The following is a 14,048-nucleotide window of genomic DNA, read 5'->3' as shown; positions in this document are numbered from 1 at the left end:
ACTAAGGGTGCCCCTCTGCCTCTGAAGGGGAAGTTGGGGGTTCAAATCCCATTTCACCTTCTTCCTACCAGAGCAACACATGGCAGGTCTGTCATTCAGGCCGTTTCTTCCTCCCCAAAATGAGATGGGACTAAGATCCTCAGACCCTTGAAAAGAACAATAATACTGAAAGCTAACATTTGTCTAGTGCCAAGAACTGTGCTAAGGGCTTTACAATTATTATCTTACACGATCTTCACAGCTATCTGCTCTCGAGCATGTCTGACTCTTCCTGTCCCCATCTGGAGTTTCTTGGCACAAGATACTGAAGCCATTGGCCATTTCACAGATAAGGAAACTGAGGTAAACAGGGTTAAATGACCTGCCCAGAGCCACACAGCTAATGTCTGAGGCTGGATTTGAATTCAGGTTTTTTTGAATCTAAGTTGGGTGCTCTATTCCCTGTGCCCCTAAGCAGCATGGCACAGGAGCTACAGTGTTGGACCTAGGATCTGGCAGAGCAGAGGCTGGATCCTATCTTTAATACTTTCTGTGGGCAAGACCCTTAAGTTTGGTGAACTTCAGTTTCTTCATCTGTAAAATGGGGATAATAGCACTCACATCATTAGATCATGTATACCATGCTTTCTAAATCTTAGATCATTATGTAAATGTGTGCCAAAATTATTTTCAACCCAAGATCTGATGATCTCGTAGGAATCTAGTCTAAGTCCTGGCTTTTCCTTAAAATCTCAAGGGACCAGAAGAGTTCTGAGCACCTAGGAGCACTCACTAAATTGTTTTCAATTAATCTTCACCTTTTTTTTTTTTTTTTTTTTTTGGCCCTTTGTAAAAAGTTCTGTGCATTTGGGATTTTTTTGTTTTGTATTTTTTTTGGGAGATAATTGGGCTTAAGTGACTTGTCCAGTGTCGTACAGCTAATATCTGAGGTCACATTTGAACTCAGGGCTTCCTAACTCTAGGGCTGGTGCTGTAGCCACCTCGCTGCCCCTGAATTTATTCTTAATCTTACTTTTATTGACATTTTTAAACAATGAAGTCTCAGGTCCAGGTCTTATTTCTTTTGTTTTTACATTGCTTTTATTTCTAAACGTTTCTCCTCCCTCTACACAGTGAGCCATGCTTTGTAACCAAGGTTTAAAAAGGAGAAAAAAGTTCAGTGAGAAAGCATTTTTGTACCATTATATACCTGGAATTTCCCACCTCTGAAAGTGTATACAACATTATATACCCACAGTCCCCTCCCCTCTGCAAAGATGGTAAGTACATTTAAAATCATTTGCATCTGAAAGCACATGCAACATTGTATATCCATAGTTCCTCACCCTTGAAAAGATAGAAGTGTTTAAAACCAACTGCATTTGAAAGTGTAACATGTATAATCTAGATCAGATTGTTTGCTATTTTGGGGAATAAGGAAGAGGAAGGAGGGAGAAAATTTTGAAACTCAAAAAGCTTATAAAAATGAATGCTTAACACTATCTTTACATGTAATTGGAAAAAAATAAAAGTTTCCTAAAACAAACAGCAAAAAAATACTGAATTTACTGAAGCTCATGGCTAGGCCATGCCAGTAAAAATTGACATTATTACCCCCAAAAAGCACATGCAACATTATGTATCTGTAGTTCTCCACCTCTACAAAGATGGGAGGTGTTTTTTTCAACTCTTCACCCAAACCAAGCTTGATCATTGTGATTGCATACCATCATCTTCTGCTTTTTTTTTTCTGGCAAAGTGAATCAAAAAAGGAACTGAAGTCAGGAAGACCAAGGTTCAAATCCCATGAAAGACACAGTGTTTGAGTCTGAGCAAGTCTGCTTTAGTTTCCTCTTCTTTAAAGCAGGAATAATAGCAGGCTTGTTGTGAAGAACAAATGAGGAAATATTTGTAAAGTCTTCTGCAACACTTAAAATGCCAAATAAATAGCAACAATGCTTCTTGTTGCAGCTATTGTGTAGGCTGGATTCCACCTCCTCTCCAGTGGGTTATTATGGCTTCCATGCTTCTCTGAAGCCTTCCTATTCATTGTTTCAAAGAGTTCAAGAACATCGTACTTAGCCCATTACTAGTACCACAACTAGTTCGGCCATTCCCCAGGCGATCCCTTCAGCTTTGAGTGGAGACAAGGATTGAGTTTGGTACCACAGAGGGAGGGAAAAGGATGGACCTACAAGGGAGGGGTGATGGATTTGCAGAAGGGCAGCTGGGTGGCACGAGGGAAGAGAGGGAGGGAAAAATGGAGGGAGGGAGGGAGAGAGAAAGAAAAAAGACAGGGTGGGAGGGACAGAGAAAGAGATAGGAGGCAGAGACAGTGTTGGAGAGAGAAAGGAGAATAGAGAGAATGGGAAAGATGGGAGAGGGAGGGAAAAAGAAAGGAGAGAAAAAAGGAAAGAAGAGACAGGTGGAAGAGAGGAAGGGAGAAAGAAAAAGAGAGACATTGAGAGAGAGAGACAGAGACAGAGAGAGAGAGAGAGAGAGAGAGAAGGAAGGAGAGAGGGAAAAGTTTGCAGTGTATAATGGACAGAATGCAAGATATGGAGGCAGAGGGATTCCTATTTATTGCTTGCAGGACCCTGGACAATTCACTTTCACTTAACAAGAGGTTCTAGGAAGGGGAGGAGGAAAGAAACAAAGTGGCTGTTTTTGAAGTTTCTTGAAGCTCTCAATCCGTAGAGCACAATTCACTTCCCTATTATAAAACTCTTGCTCTCTGGAGCTGTCCCCCGGGGAGGGGATGTGGAAGCTTGGGAGGTGAGACATTCCTACCCTTCCCAACCCCCTTTATGACAAGCGGCCCAGATTTCAGGGCAGGAGGCAGAACCAAGGCAGGGATGGCCAAAGACAAGGAGGGAGGCTGGGCTGGGGCCGAGCCAGCTCCTGGGACCTCCCAGCTGTTTTTGAAGCTGGGCCTGTCTCTCCCTGGAACTCCCTTCTTTCCTCCCAAAGCAAGGGGAAACAAAACTGAGTCAGGAGGTGGGAGAAAAGTCAGTAAACAATGTTTTATTGGGAAAACAAACAAACAAGAGCCCCAACTCGAGGGACCTTCTGCTTTGTTCACTTGGGTTTCCAGGGCAGGGTGACAAGCCCCAAGGACGAGGATGGCTGGTGAGGAGGAAGGGCGGGGGGTCCGGTGGGGGCTTCCCTGGCACAATCCGGGCCCTCACAGCCTGGCAGGTTCCTTGGGGCAGGGACATGCCCATGGTCAGGGGAGTAGCCTCAACCTCCCCCCAAGCATCTGTCTTCCTGTTCTCTTGCTCCCTTGTAACTTTCCTGACCAATAAATACACAAATAAATAGGACGCGGTCCCCAGCAGGCCACGGCCACCTGCAAACATAATCCTCATCTCTCTTAGCTTCACTGATTCCCGTCTCTGCTGCCGGTGTGCCTCGCGGCCCAGCCGAATTGCCTCCATGGCCCCTCCCTGCTGCCTAGTGGGTCTGGGGAGTCGGGGAGAAGGGGGCCTGGGAAGAGGGATCGGGAAACAGCCTTCAAGGCCTGACCCTGATCTCATAGCAAGAATAGTTCTGGGAATGGCCTTCTCCTCAGCCCCCCTATCGAGCCCTCGTCTACAAGGAGTTAAGTTTCAAAGTTGGACACTGTGGGCGGAAGGTGAAACCGGAGGTGAGTAGTGCGGGAAGGGCTGGGGGCTTCCTGTGGGTAGGGGGATGCCCGGCTCTCCCCCTCAGCCCCTGAGGGGTCCGGGGCGGGACAGCAAAAGGGAGGGGGCAGAGAGGGAAGCAGGAACTGTGGCTGTCCGAGTGGCCCTGGAGTATCCGTCACTGACCAGAGAGGCCCCGGAGGGGGCTCCAGCTCAGGAGTAGATGGTGATGACCTCCCGGCCCCCACCCCTCACCAGCAGCACCCGCTCCAGGCCTTCTGTCAGTACTTCCAGGAACTCCATGTCTGAGCAGGCAGTCAAGGGCCGTACCCCGCTGGCTGAGACAGCATGGCGTCCGCCCCTCACATGCTCCTCAGCTAACACTGACCGGTCTCCCCAGATAGACTAGAAGCTTCTAGAGAGGCAGCCTGCGATTGAGAGCCCGGGGTGGGCACCCCGCCTTTGGACATCTGGTGTGGTACCGGGAGTTTGTAAGCAGGCTCTCTCAGGGCCTCCTTGGTGACGAGAAAGCTGGGGGAAGGCACAGGGGCTCCCCTCAACACGTGAGCTGTCAGCCTGTCACTCTGCCTCCCGGAGGGCCCCTGACCGAGGTCCCATCACTGGCCAGTGGGGAGGCTCCTGACCAAAGCCCTATCAGTGAGGGAGCCCCCCCGACCCAGGCTCCCTGACCCAGGCCCTGTCACCAGTCAGCAGGCAGAGTGGTCAGCGACCTCAAAAAGACCGCCCCCCCCCCAGCTCCAAGTGGCGGGAGCCCCACTCCCAGCTCCTGCCGGACCAGGCTACCCCCAACAAACATCTCCAAGGATACAGTTCTCGTCTCCGTCGCTGTTTTTGGGCGGACCAGGCATGTTCAGAAGGACGAGCCGGGCGTCATGGGAGCGGTTGACAATGACTTCATTCAGTTTGACCGCCGTGTGCATCCTCCGGACGTTGGACTGGTCTCTGTGAAGAAGCCAAAGTCAGGGTCGGGCTCAGTGAGGGGGGTGGCGTGGAGGGGGAGAGACACCCCTAGGTCACCCGCACCACATCGTACTGGAGGAGAACCCCCTCCCCTCTTTTCCTTCTCTCCTCCTCCTCCCTCTCCCTTCTTCTCTTCCCAGCACAGTGGGCTTAGACCACTGGCCCTCCCTGCCTCCCGTATGCATACATACCCCCTCCCTGAACCTCTCCCATCCAATCCATGCAAGATCAATAGTCCTGGGATCCATCTTGGGCGGACCCTCAAGCACCCTCCTGGCCGGCCACTAGAGCTTCCGCCCCCACAGCCGGGCTATGGCACTGAGGGGGCGCCGGCCAGAGTGGACGTGCACGTTGTGGGGGGGTCTGCCCTGGGCACTCACGGCTTGATGCTGATGAGCTCACGGAAGTTTTCCAAAGTGTTGCCCCGGTTCCTCCTCTCGGCATCGTGCTTGTCCCTGGTCCAGGTCATCTGGACCTTCTCGGGCCTGGCTTCCCCCTCATCCTCCTCATCCGAGTACAGGCTCTCGAGCCGGATTATGGAGTGCCGGTCTTTGACCAGCTGGGCCTGGGGAGTGCACAGACCCGTGCACCCCGGAGGTGAGGGCATGATGAGAGGGGGGAGCGGAGAAAAGGGGCTCGGCTCCCAAGCTCGGCTCGTCACCTGTGACCCCTTCTCCTCCCGTTATCCCCCTTTTACAGTCCCTCGTTTCTCTAGCTTCTCTTGTCTCCAACTCCGGCTCTCTCTCCTGCTGCTAAAGCCCGGAGGAGAAAGAACACTGGATCACCAGGCGAGGGGTCAGGGCCGGCCCCGGGGGGACCCCCATATCTCTGTGGAGACCCCGGCTCTAGGAAGCTGGGACAAGGATCAGCCTCCCGGGGCCCCACAGGCTTCCCTACCTCCCTTTCCCTCTCCGTCTTGGTCAGCCTCATCTGCCGGAGCATCTGCGACCTCTGCTCCATCATCAGCGTCCGCTCGTAGGTGTAGGCGGAGATGTCGCTGTTATGCTGGGGGGAGAGCAGAGTGCAAGTGGCAGTTGGGCAGCTGTCCTTGGCTGGCCCCCGTGGCAGCCGCAAGACATGTGCGCGGCCCTTACCATCTCCACGACCTCCACCTCCGCCTCAATGCGCAAGTGGTACAGGAAGGTCGCCAGGTCCTTCTTCATCTGGATGCTGTTGTCGTCCATCTGCGCCACGGTGAAGATGCGCATGCGGCACTTGCGCCAGACCTGGGGGCAGGGGGGCAGTCAGGGCCAGGAAGAGAGGGCGCCCTGCCCACCGGCCCTACCCGCCCACCCGCCTGCTCGCCGGCCCTAGGGGCACCTTGTGCTGCTTCAGGAGGAAGGGGAGCAGCATGAGCATGCCGCCGTCGTGGACGATCCACCAGACGTCGATGTTGCCCTCGTTGTAGCGCTCGTGGTTGCTGGGGTAGAAGGAAACATTCTTGGGCACCAGCAGCGCCAAGTGGGCAGCCGTGGTACAGCGGACGGTGTCTATGAGGCAAAGATAAACCGGATGATGTCCGGTACCCCCCGGATCCCATCGCCCGTCTTTAGGCAGGGCCTCCTCCCAGAACCAGACTGGTGAAAGCGGCCTGGCACCGGGGACTGGGGTGGGCACAGTCTCTCCTTCACTCCTCCTCCCTCCCTAACAACTGACACCTGTTCTCTACAGTCCGAAGGCACTCGTTCTTGTATCACTGATACCAGCTTAAAGCGCTCTTCAATGTCCAGAGGGAAGTGGGAGGAGGGCATGACGTCAGGCACAAAGCTTGCCAGGTTTGTGCCTTCAAACTGTCTCATTCTAGTAACTTATATGCGCTTCCAATTCTCTTTTTTTACAATAGCTTTTTATTTTTCAAAATACATGCAAAAAGTGTGTAACATATATTGGATTATTTGGAGGGATGGGGAAAAGGGGAGAAACATTTAGAACACAAGGTTTTGCAAGGGTCAATGTTGAAAAATTGTCCATGCATATGTTTTGAAAGTAAAAATAAAATAACTTAATAAAAACAATACATTTTAACAATTCAATTTAAAAACTTAATGAAAAAGAACTAATAAAATAAATAGTAAAATAATTAATGATTTAATAAAAGATAATGAATTTAACATAAATATAAATAATTTAACAGGGAAAAAAAGCCAAAAACAATACATGCAAAGAGTTTTCAACTTTCACCCTTGCAAAACTTTGTGTTCCATGTTTTTATCCCGCCTTCTATCCCTAAACAGCAAGTCATCCAGTAATTTTTCTCAGGATTGTTCCACATTTATCATTACGCTTCCAAGTCTTAAGAGCAAGCCTGTAGGAGACCCAAAGCTCTGGGGGCTCTGTCTGCTCAGCCCCTGTTTGACCCCAGCCCTCCCAACAGCACAGGGCAGCTGCTTAGCAAGAGAGGGTCTGGCAGGAGCTGGAAGCAGTGTGGGCAACTTACCAATGAAGGTTTTCCACGCTCGGGGGTCTTCGCTCTGCCGCCAGCCATAGGGCCATCCCAGCACCACCGAGTTGTGCTTCATGCCCCCCAGGCCGCAGGACTGGATGAGGTGGGCCAGGCCTTCCCGCACTTTACTTGTTACCACCACCTGGCAGAAACCCTTCACCTTCTCAATTTCAATCATGTTCTTGATTGTCTGAAAACAAGAGGCAATGGTCAAATGGGTCAAATCAAGCCAGGTTTTCCCGTGTGCCCCCCACCCTGGAAGCAACATTCTCACTTAGGATGTAAGTTATTGAGGAGGAAGCAGAAGGCTGCAAGATGGGATGTGGGAGGACTATGAAGACCCCTTCTCGGGGGTCGCCCAGAGCCCACCCACTCTTTTCTCTCTGGCTCCTGGAGCTCTGAGAATACCTGCCACCCAATGGCCTCATCATCTGTACGTGGCTGTTCATTTACGTTAGAATGTGGGGCACTTCCTGCCATGAGCAGTCTAAGTGCTTGCGGGCCTGCTGAATGCCATCACGGGACCCCTGGGAACAGAGCCTGGACTTTTAAAGGCATTTGTCTCGGGGAGGACCAGAGGGATGGAAAAGGAGACATTCACTTCTAACTCTCCTCAGAAATCTCCAGCAGCGGGAGCCAGGCCCAGCAGCGGGAGCCAGGCCCAGCAGCGGGAGCCAGGCCCAGCAGCGGGAGCCAGGCCCGGCAGCAGTTCTGCTCCCCTGGGCCTTGGCCCCGCAGTCCCCACTGTGGAGAGAGGACTTGGGTTCCCCGGATCCTGACTCTGGGGCCCATCAGAGGGGGTGCTGGAGGGAGCCCCAGGACGCCGCTACCTGCTCAGCTGCCTGGGCTTCCCCATAGCTTTCCAGAAAGTTGCCTTGGATCACGGAGCCAATGATGGTCAGGCCTTTGCCAGCCTTGAGCTGGGAGGCAAAAGTGAGCAGTCGCGGGTACTTGACATGGAGATCTTCGTCCAGCTTCAGGAGCACCAACAGCTGGGGCCTGTGTGGGAGGATGGGGCAAAGGCCCCCACTTAGCAGCAGCGCCCATGCCCTGTCTGCCCCGGGCTAGTTCCTGGGGCACATCAGGCCCGTTTCAGAAAACTTTCAGACAACAGCAACTGGGTCTTGGAGCGAGCATTTGGGCCTTCCCTTTCCTATCCCCTCCCTTCTGGGAGCCTGCTGCTAATGATAAATTGCTTCGATTTCGGCAGGGTCTCATCAGCTCCAACGGGATGGCGCAGACACCCTGGGCCCATCCAGAGGCCTGTTCCCTCCCTGACCCCTGCCGGTGATCTCTTGGCTGTCTTTCCCCCTCCCAGCCCTGTTTATCCAGCGGAGCTGGAAGGGGCTCCGGGGCCGGGGCTCACCTCCAGTTCTTGGTATGTGGAGGCCCCTCCTCCAGGCGAAGGAGCGCATAGCGGGCCGCGCTCAGGGAGAGGCCCCGGATGCCGTCGCCCCATTCCTTCTCGGCTCTGCATGGAGGAGAGCTGACAGTTTGTCCTAGAAAATGCTTTCTTTCCTCTGAGTCCCCGAAGGACACATTCCCTTCCACACCCGAGGCCACCAGCAGCTCCCCAGGCTCCTCCACCGCCAGGAGAAGCCCCTCGGGCTCCCAATTTCTTGCCCTTGGCCCAGCCGAGCCGGCAGGCCCCTCCCCTGTCCTGGAAGCTCCTTCCACCCTGAGTCCTGCAGACCCCCGAGCCTGACTCACCCTTGATACTCAATGTACTTGTAAATCATGCCCGCAATCAGCATGGCAACCAGGGCGTAGTACCAGGAAGAAATGAACATCAGGGCTAGGCAGATACTCATGCCCAAAAATGACAGGGCCCTGAAATAAAGTCAGCCCATCAATCAGCGAGCACTTATTAAGCACTTACTGTGTACCAGGCAACGGTCCTGGAAGCGCCTCCGTTTTATCAGTGGAGACGTGTTATCTGCGCACACACTCTATACACATACATACATTCATTATGTGGCTTCTCAAGCTCTTCCACTTTTCCTCTGGAGGGCGTGTCCCTGGGCCAATAAGGCTCCCATCTATTCAAGTCCCAGTGGGGAGGGTGCCAGAGGCACTCGATGCTGGTTCCCGGGGGCCGAGGGTTCTGGGGTCAGGGGCCCCTGTAGGGAACCCGGCAGGGGCAGGACGGGGATACGACAGCTTCCATTGTTGTCATTCATTTCTAAGGGGTGTCATGTCCCATAAAAAGACCGTCAACTTACCAGTGGTAATATTTAAAACGGGGCCGCCAATTGGGGGTCCTCAGGAGCGTCTGCACCGCGCAGGCCAGGTTGACAAACAAGTAACACATGAGGAAAAACCTGTGAAGTTGGAAGGAGCCTCAGAGTCCATGATCCCCCTTCTGCGGCCCAGAAACCCAAGGCCCAGGCTGAACTGACCCTGGGCCTTAGAGCCCTAGATAAGAACTGTGATGAAAAGGAACAAAGAGGGGAAGAGAAAGGAAGGGAGGAAATGAAGGAAAAGGGAAGAGGGAGGGGGAAAGTGGAAGGAGAACAGGGGAAGGAGGAAAGGGAGTAAATAATAGGGAAAGAGGAAGGGCAAGTGAAGGGGAACAAAGTGACTCAAGCCTAAAAGATTTTTTAATTCCTTAGCTGGATCATAAAGCAAATGTGTGTTAAAAATCAATGAATCAATTAATTTAAAAATTTCTTAGCTGGGTCTTATTTAAAAAAAAAAAAGAAAAAGAAAAAACCCCAGCTGAGACTTGTATGCTGGTTGCCTCGGCAACCAGAGCCGCTTTTACAAACTGCTTTCTGACGCAGCCTGCTCTGCAGGAGACTTCCAAGCTTATGGCAGATCCCAGCTTTTACAAACACCGAAACAGAGAAAGCACAGGATGGAAATCTGGAAACGGACCAGCATCTCCGGCTGCTCTTTCGTTAAGTGCTATTTTAACGGCCGTCCAACGCTGGGGACCGACAGTGCAGAAACTGCGAGACGCTGTGTAAACAGCCCTCGCACAGGCTCCCTCAGCTGTGCTGGGAAGGAATTCCGTGGGGGAGGAAGGGGAATTCCGAACGGCGCGGGACACAGACACGCAGACTCGGGACGCTCACATGGACAGAATGGGCGCCACCATATCGAGAGAAGCGATGAGAATCCCCAGCTCGGCGATGAAGGCCGTCAGAAGCAGAGCCCAAGTTGGTTCCCCATTCGCCTTCCCGTGGCCAAACACCTAAAGCCAGAAAGAGGTTGGAGCGGAGGGGGTCCCTGCTCTCTCGGGGCTCAAGCGCCTCCCTCTCCTTTCCCCAAACCGCCACTGCTGGTTTGGCTATGGGAGAACAGTGGGGTCGGAAAACCTGGGCCCTGATCCCTGATCCTAAGCCATCAACTTTGCCATCTATAAAATGGGAACATGAATACAAAGGAGCGAGCTCCCCTACTCTACTGAGTCTGTCCCAGTAAAGAGGCCACGGCCATACGTCAAGGATTTCTGAACTAGGCGGAGGCGGCTGAGAAGCCCTCAGAAAGCCATTGGCTTCTTGTGGCACAGGGAGGAGCGACTGCCTGTATGTGCATTCAGAGGGGCGTAAGTGCTCTGGGGCTCAGTTTCCTCATCTGTAAAACAGGGGGTTAGCTTTAATGGCCTCTAGAGTCTTCCCCAATCCGGATCTGTGACCCATTATCCCACAGACTTCCCAGGAAGGCTGAATGAGATCATGGCTCCAGAAGCGCTCTGATGGGCCTGGAGGACCCGGCGCTTGTGAAGGGGAGGACAAACCCGTAGGAAAGGGATGATGTTGTCCTTGGCGATGGCCTGCAGCAGGCGGGGTGCTCCTGTGAGACTCTGCAGGCCGGCCCCACACGTGGAGAAGAAGGAGCCAATCACGATGACCCACGGAGAGGGCCAGGACAGCGTGCCCACCACCAAGTTCTTATTCACACCATCACCGTACCTGCAGGGGAGAAGTCACAAGAGTGAGCTCCCCAGTCCCCCCAAAATCCTAGAGCCAGGGATGCTCATACCCTGTTATTTATCCAAAGGGGAAGCCAACCAGGAAACCCAGTGTCCCCAGCAGGCCCCAGACAAGTCAACAAGCATTGTCGGGCACTGTGCTGAGGGCTGGGCATACAAAGAAAGACAAAAACAGTTCCTGCCCTCAGAGCTTGTGTTCTAATCGAGGAGACACAAATAACTGGGCAGATAAAAATAGAGGAGGAGGAGGTCCTCAGACAGGTGAGGGGGTTAGCTGGGTCCTGAGGAAAACCAAAGGAATTAAACAGTGCAGGTTGAGGGGGAGGAGAGTCCTAGCACAGGGCAGAGATGGGAGAGGGTCCCGTGTACAAGGAACTGCACACACAGGCCAGGGCAGCCAGGGCAGCCAGGGCGCAGGCACCGGGCCCATCTGGGATTTACCAGATTCCTTTTGGCAAATGTGTGAGTGTGGGTGGAGTGGAGTGAGGAGACCAATTGGAAGGCTGCTTCAATCACATGGATCTGAACAAGAGCAGGGGGTGGAATGGAGGGGAGAGGGCGTCTGCAAGAGGCGGCAGGAAAGTAGAAAGTAAGGACTAAGAGCGAGGAGTCTCACCAGATACTTGCCACAAGAGCTAGAGGGCGCCACAGAGCACAGAGCACTGGGTCTGGAGCTGGGAGGACTCATCTTCATGAGTTCAACGCCAGCCTCAGATACTGGCTAGCCATGGGCCAACCGTTTAATCCTGCTTGCCACAGTTTCCTCATCTGTAAAATGAGCTGAAGAAGGAAATGGCAAACCCCTCCAGTGCCTCTGCCAAGCAAGCCCCAAACGGAGTCACCAAGAGTCGGATATGACTGAAAAACCACTGAACAACTTGGCAAGACATTATTTGTACATGTGATTTAACATGATGATTATAATTTAATACCATTTCCCACTATAAATGAAAGAGGTGGGACTAATTGTACCAAGTTCAAGGGCAGGGTGGGAGATAAGAAGCACAGAGATGGAGGGCAGCTAGGTGGCGCAGTGGGTAGAGCACCAGCCCTGAATTCAGGAGGACCCAAGTTCAAATCTGGTCTCAGACACTTAACACTTCCTAGCTGTGTGACCCTGGGCAAGTCACTTAACCCCAGCCTCAGGAAAAAGAAAAAGAAGCATAGAGATGAAAAGTTATGTGAAAAGCCATGGTAACTATTCAGTTAAGTGACTACAAAATGTATAATTTTTCTTATTTCAAAAAAAATTAGGGTTTGGAAATGGTTTCTATTTGCAGAGAAACCAATGTTTTCAATACTGCCACTTTAACTGTGACTAAAGATATTCCAGTTTAAAATATATATATATGTATATATATATGAAGCTGGGAAGTTTTGGAAGAAAAGAGAAAGTTTTGGAAGAAAGATGAGTTCTGTTTTGGACATGCTGTAGTTTGAGATGCCCGCAGGACGTCCAATTTGAGATGTCCAAGAAGTGGTCCAGTGTTCTGGCACTGAAAGTTAGTGCACGCGGGCACATACATGTATACATGCAAGCACATGCTGCGAGTACTTGTACATGTATGTGTGTATATATCTGTGAGCATGTCTATGTGCATCGTGTCTGAAATGCAATCTGGAGAACAAGCTGCTGTGTGGGAAGTTCTCCTTGGCCTACCATCCGGCATGGGCGTGAGGAGAAAGGAGCGAGGGCCATGGGCATCTTGGTGCTACTGACCCGTCCTCGCGGATGGAAGGAGGGTGGATAAACGTCCAGCCGAAGGCCGCGAGATCTGGCCAAGCCCGGGTGCTCCCGGCTGATCCCCAGGGCCTTTCTTCCTCCTTTCCCCTCAGCTACTTCTAGCATCCCCTTTCTCTGCTTCTCCTCCTTGGCTTTCCAGGCCCTGGATGTTCCATCAGGCCGCCTGGGGCAGCTTCTCCCCAGAGGGAGGGGACAGCTGGCAGCTGCCAAGGACGGCAAAATCAAAGCATCCCCTTGAGGTAAAGACTGGACCCCAAAGCTACCCTGGGAGTCACTGAGAAAAGCAAAGCTGATCCTCTCCTTGTGGCGGGGGGGTGGGGGGGCTGGGAGGGCAGCATCCTGTAGATGTGGACACTGAAGCAATAAATTGCTTCTTTGTCACTGAGAAGTGATCAATCTGCAGTGCTGGGGGGGGGGCAGGGAGACTTCCCACCCCCAGCTGAAATGACTATGATAGAAAAACAAAAGACATCAATAAAAGGCATATTTTTAACTTTTTTTTTCTGGTGAGGCAATTAGGGTTAAGTGACTTGCCCAGAGTCACCCAGCTAGTGTTAAGTATTAAGAGACTGGATTTGAACTCAGATCCTCCTGACTGCAGGGCCACTGTTCTATCTAGCTGCCCCAAGATATCTTTTTTAAAGCAGAAAACAAACTACAAACCACTCACTTATCTCTGAGGACTACACCCTCAATGCAGGCTCCAAAAAGCACCACGCTGCTAAAGTCTAGGGAGGCAGTCAAAGAAATTGTCAACGGTTCTCCCGCCAACCCACAGCCCAGGTGCAGATTCCGGGGTCCCCACAGGAAGAATTGGGGAGGCCTGAGCTCGTCAAGTGCCAGAGGAACCCAACCCGAAAGCCCCTTTTGTGACTCAGCGTGCCCATGGCTCTGTCATCCTTGGGGCCTGGAGCCAATTCCACCCATGGGTGATGTGGTCGGGGGTGGGGGGGCAGGAAAAGAGATGGGACTGGAGCTAGAGGATGGGGATGGAGCAAGAACAAGGTAGGAGAAGTGGATGAGAGAGCAGGGAATGGGGCACGGTGGGGAGGAGTGCTTCGTGGAACATCATGTACATGGGGAGTGTTCGGACGGCAGGAGGATGACTTCGGGGGGGGGACAAGGTGGGCAGGGTCTGCATGCGCAGGTGGGGGGCAGAAACAGGTATGACAGCACGGGACATGTGTATGAGGCACTGTGGGTGTGGGACCCACGACTCCCTACAGGTCACAGTAGAATCGGATAAAAGCTTTTTATTCACATCGCTGAAATTGGTTATTTTGTCCCTTGCGATCTGCTGAGTCCCTGGTCTGGGCAAGAGCGTCCCCTTAATCTGTACTG

The 14,048-nt window shown here is 52.3% G+C and overlaps 1 protein-coding gene across 1 annotated transcript in view; it reads right to left on the bottom strand.

Moving 5' to 3' along the window:
- Positions 1–2,977: 2,977 nt before the first annotated feature.
- Positions 2,978–14,048, bottom strand: part of SLC12A4 (solute carrier family 12 member 4) — a 54,727-nt gene continuing 43,656 nt past the window's right edge. The window contains exons 11-24 of the mRNA XM_074286385.1: positions 13,378–13,435; positions 10,769–10,943; positions 10,104–10,222; positions 9,249–9,347; positions 8,737–8,856; positions 8,393–8,497; positions 7,857–8,025; positions 7,021–7,216; positions 5,904–6,073; positions 5,678–5,809; positions 5,481–5,588; positions 4,964–5,148; positions 4,432–4,565; positions 2,978–3,907 (exon numbers count right to left, since the gene is read on the bottom strand). Of these exons, the coding sequence (XP_074142486.1) occupies positions 3,816–3,907; positions 4,432–4,565; positions 4,964–5,148; positions 5,481–5,588; positions 5,678–5,809; positions 5,904–6,073; positions 7,021–7,216; positions 7,857–8,025; positions 8,393–8,497; positions 8,737–8,856; positions 9,249–9,347; positions 10,104–10,222; positions 10,769–10,943; positions 13,378–13,435 (1,862 nt within the window). The 3' untranslated portion in view covers positions 2,978–3,815. The remainder of the gene's footprint in view (positions 3,908–4,431; positions 4,566–4,963; positions 5,149–5,480; positions 5,589–5,677; positions 5,810–5,903; positions 6,074–7,020; positions 7,217–7,856; positions 8,026–8,392; positions 8,498–8,736; positions 8,857–9,248; positions 9,348–10,103; positions 10,223–10,768; positions 10,944–13,377; positions 13,436–14,048) is intronic.

The sequence above is a fragment of the Sminthopsis crassicaudata genome, chromosome 2, assembly GCF_048593235.1.
Source record: "Sminthopsis crassicaudata isolate SCR6 chromosome 2, ASM4859323v1, whole genome shotgun sequence".
Taxonomy (NCBI): Eukaryota; Metazoa; Chordata; class Mammalia; order Dasyuromorphia; family Dasyuridae; genus Sminthopsis; species Sminthopsis crassicaudata.
The sequence above is the reverse complement of the archived record's forward strand: the minus strand, read 5'-3'. Positions and strand labels throughout refer to the sequence as shown.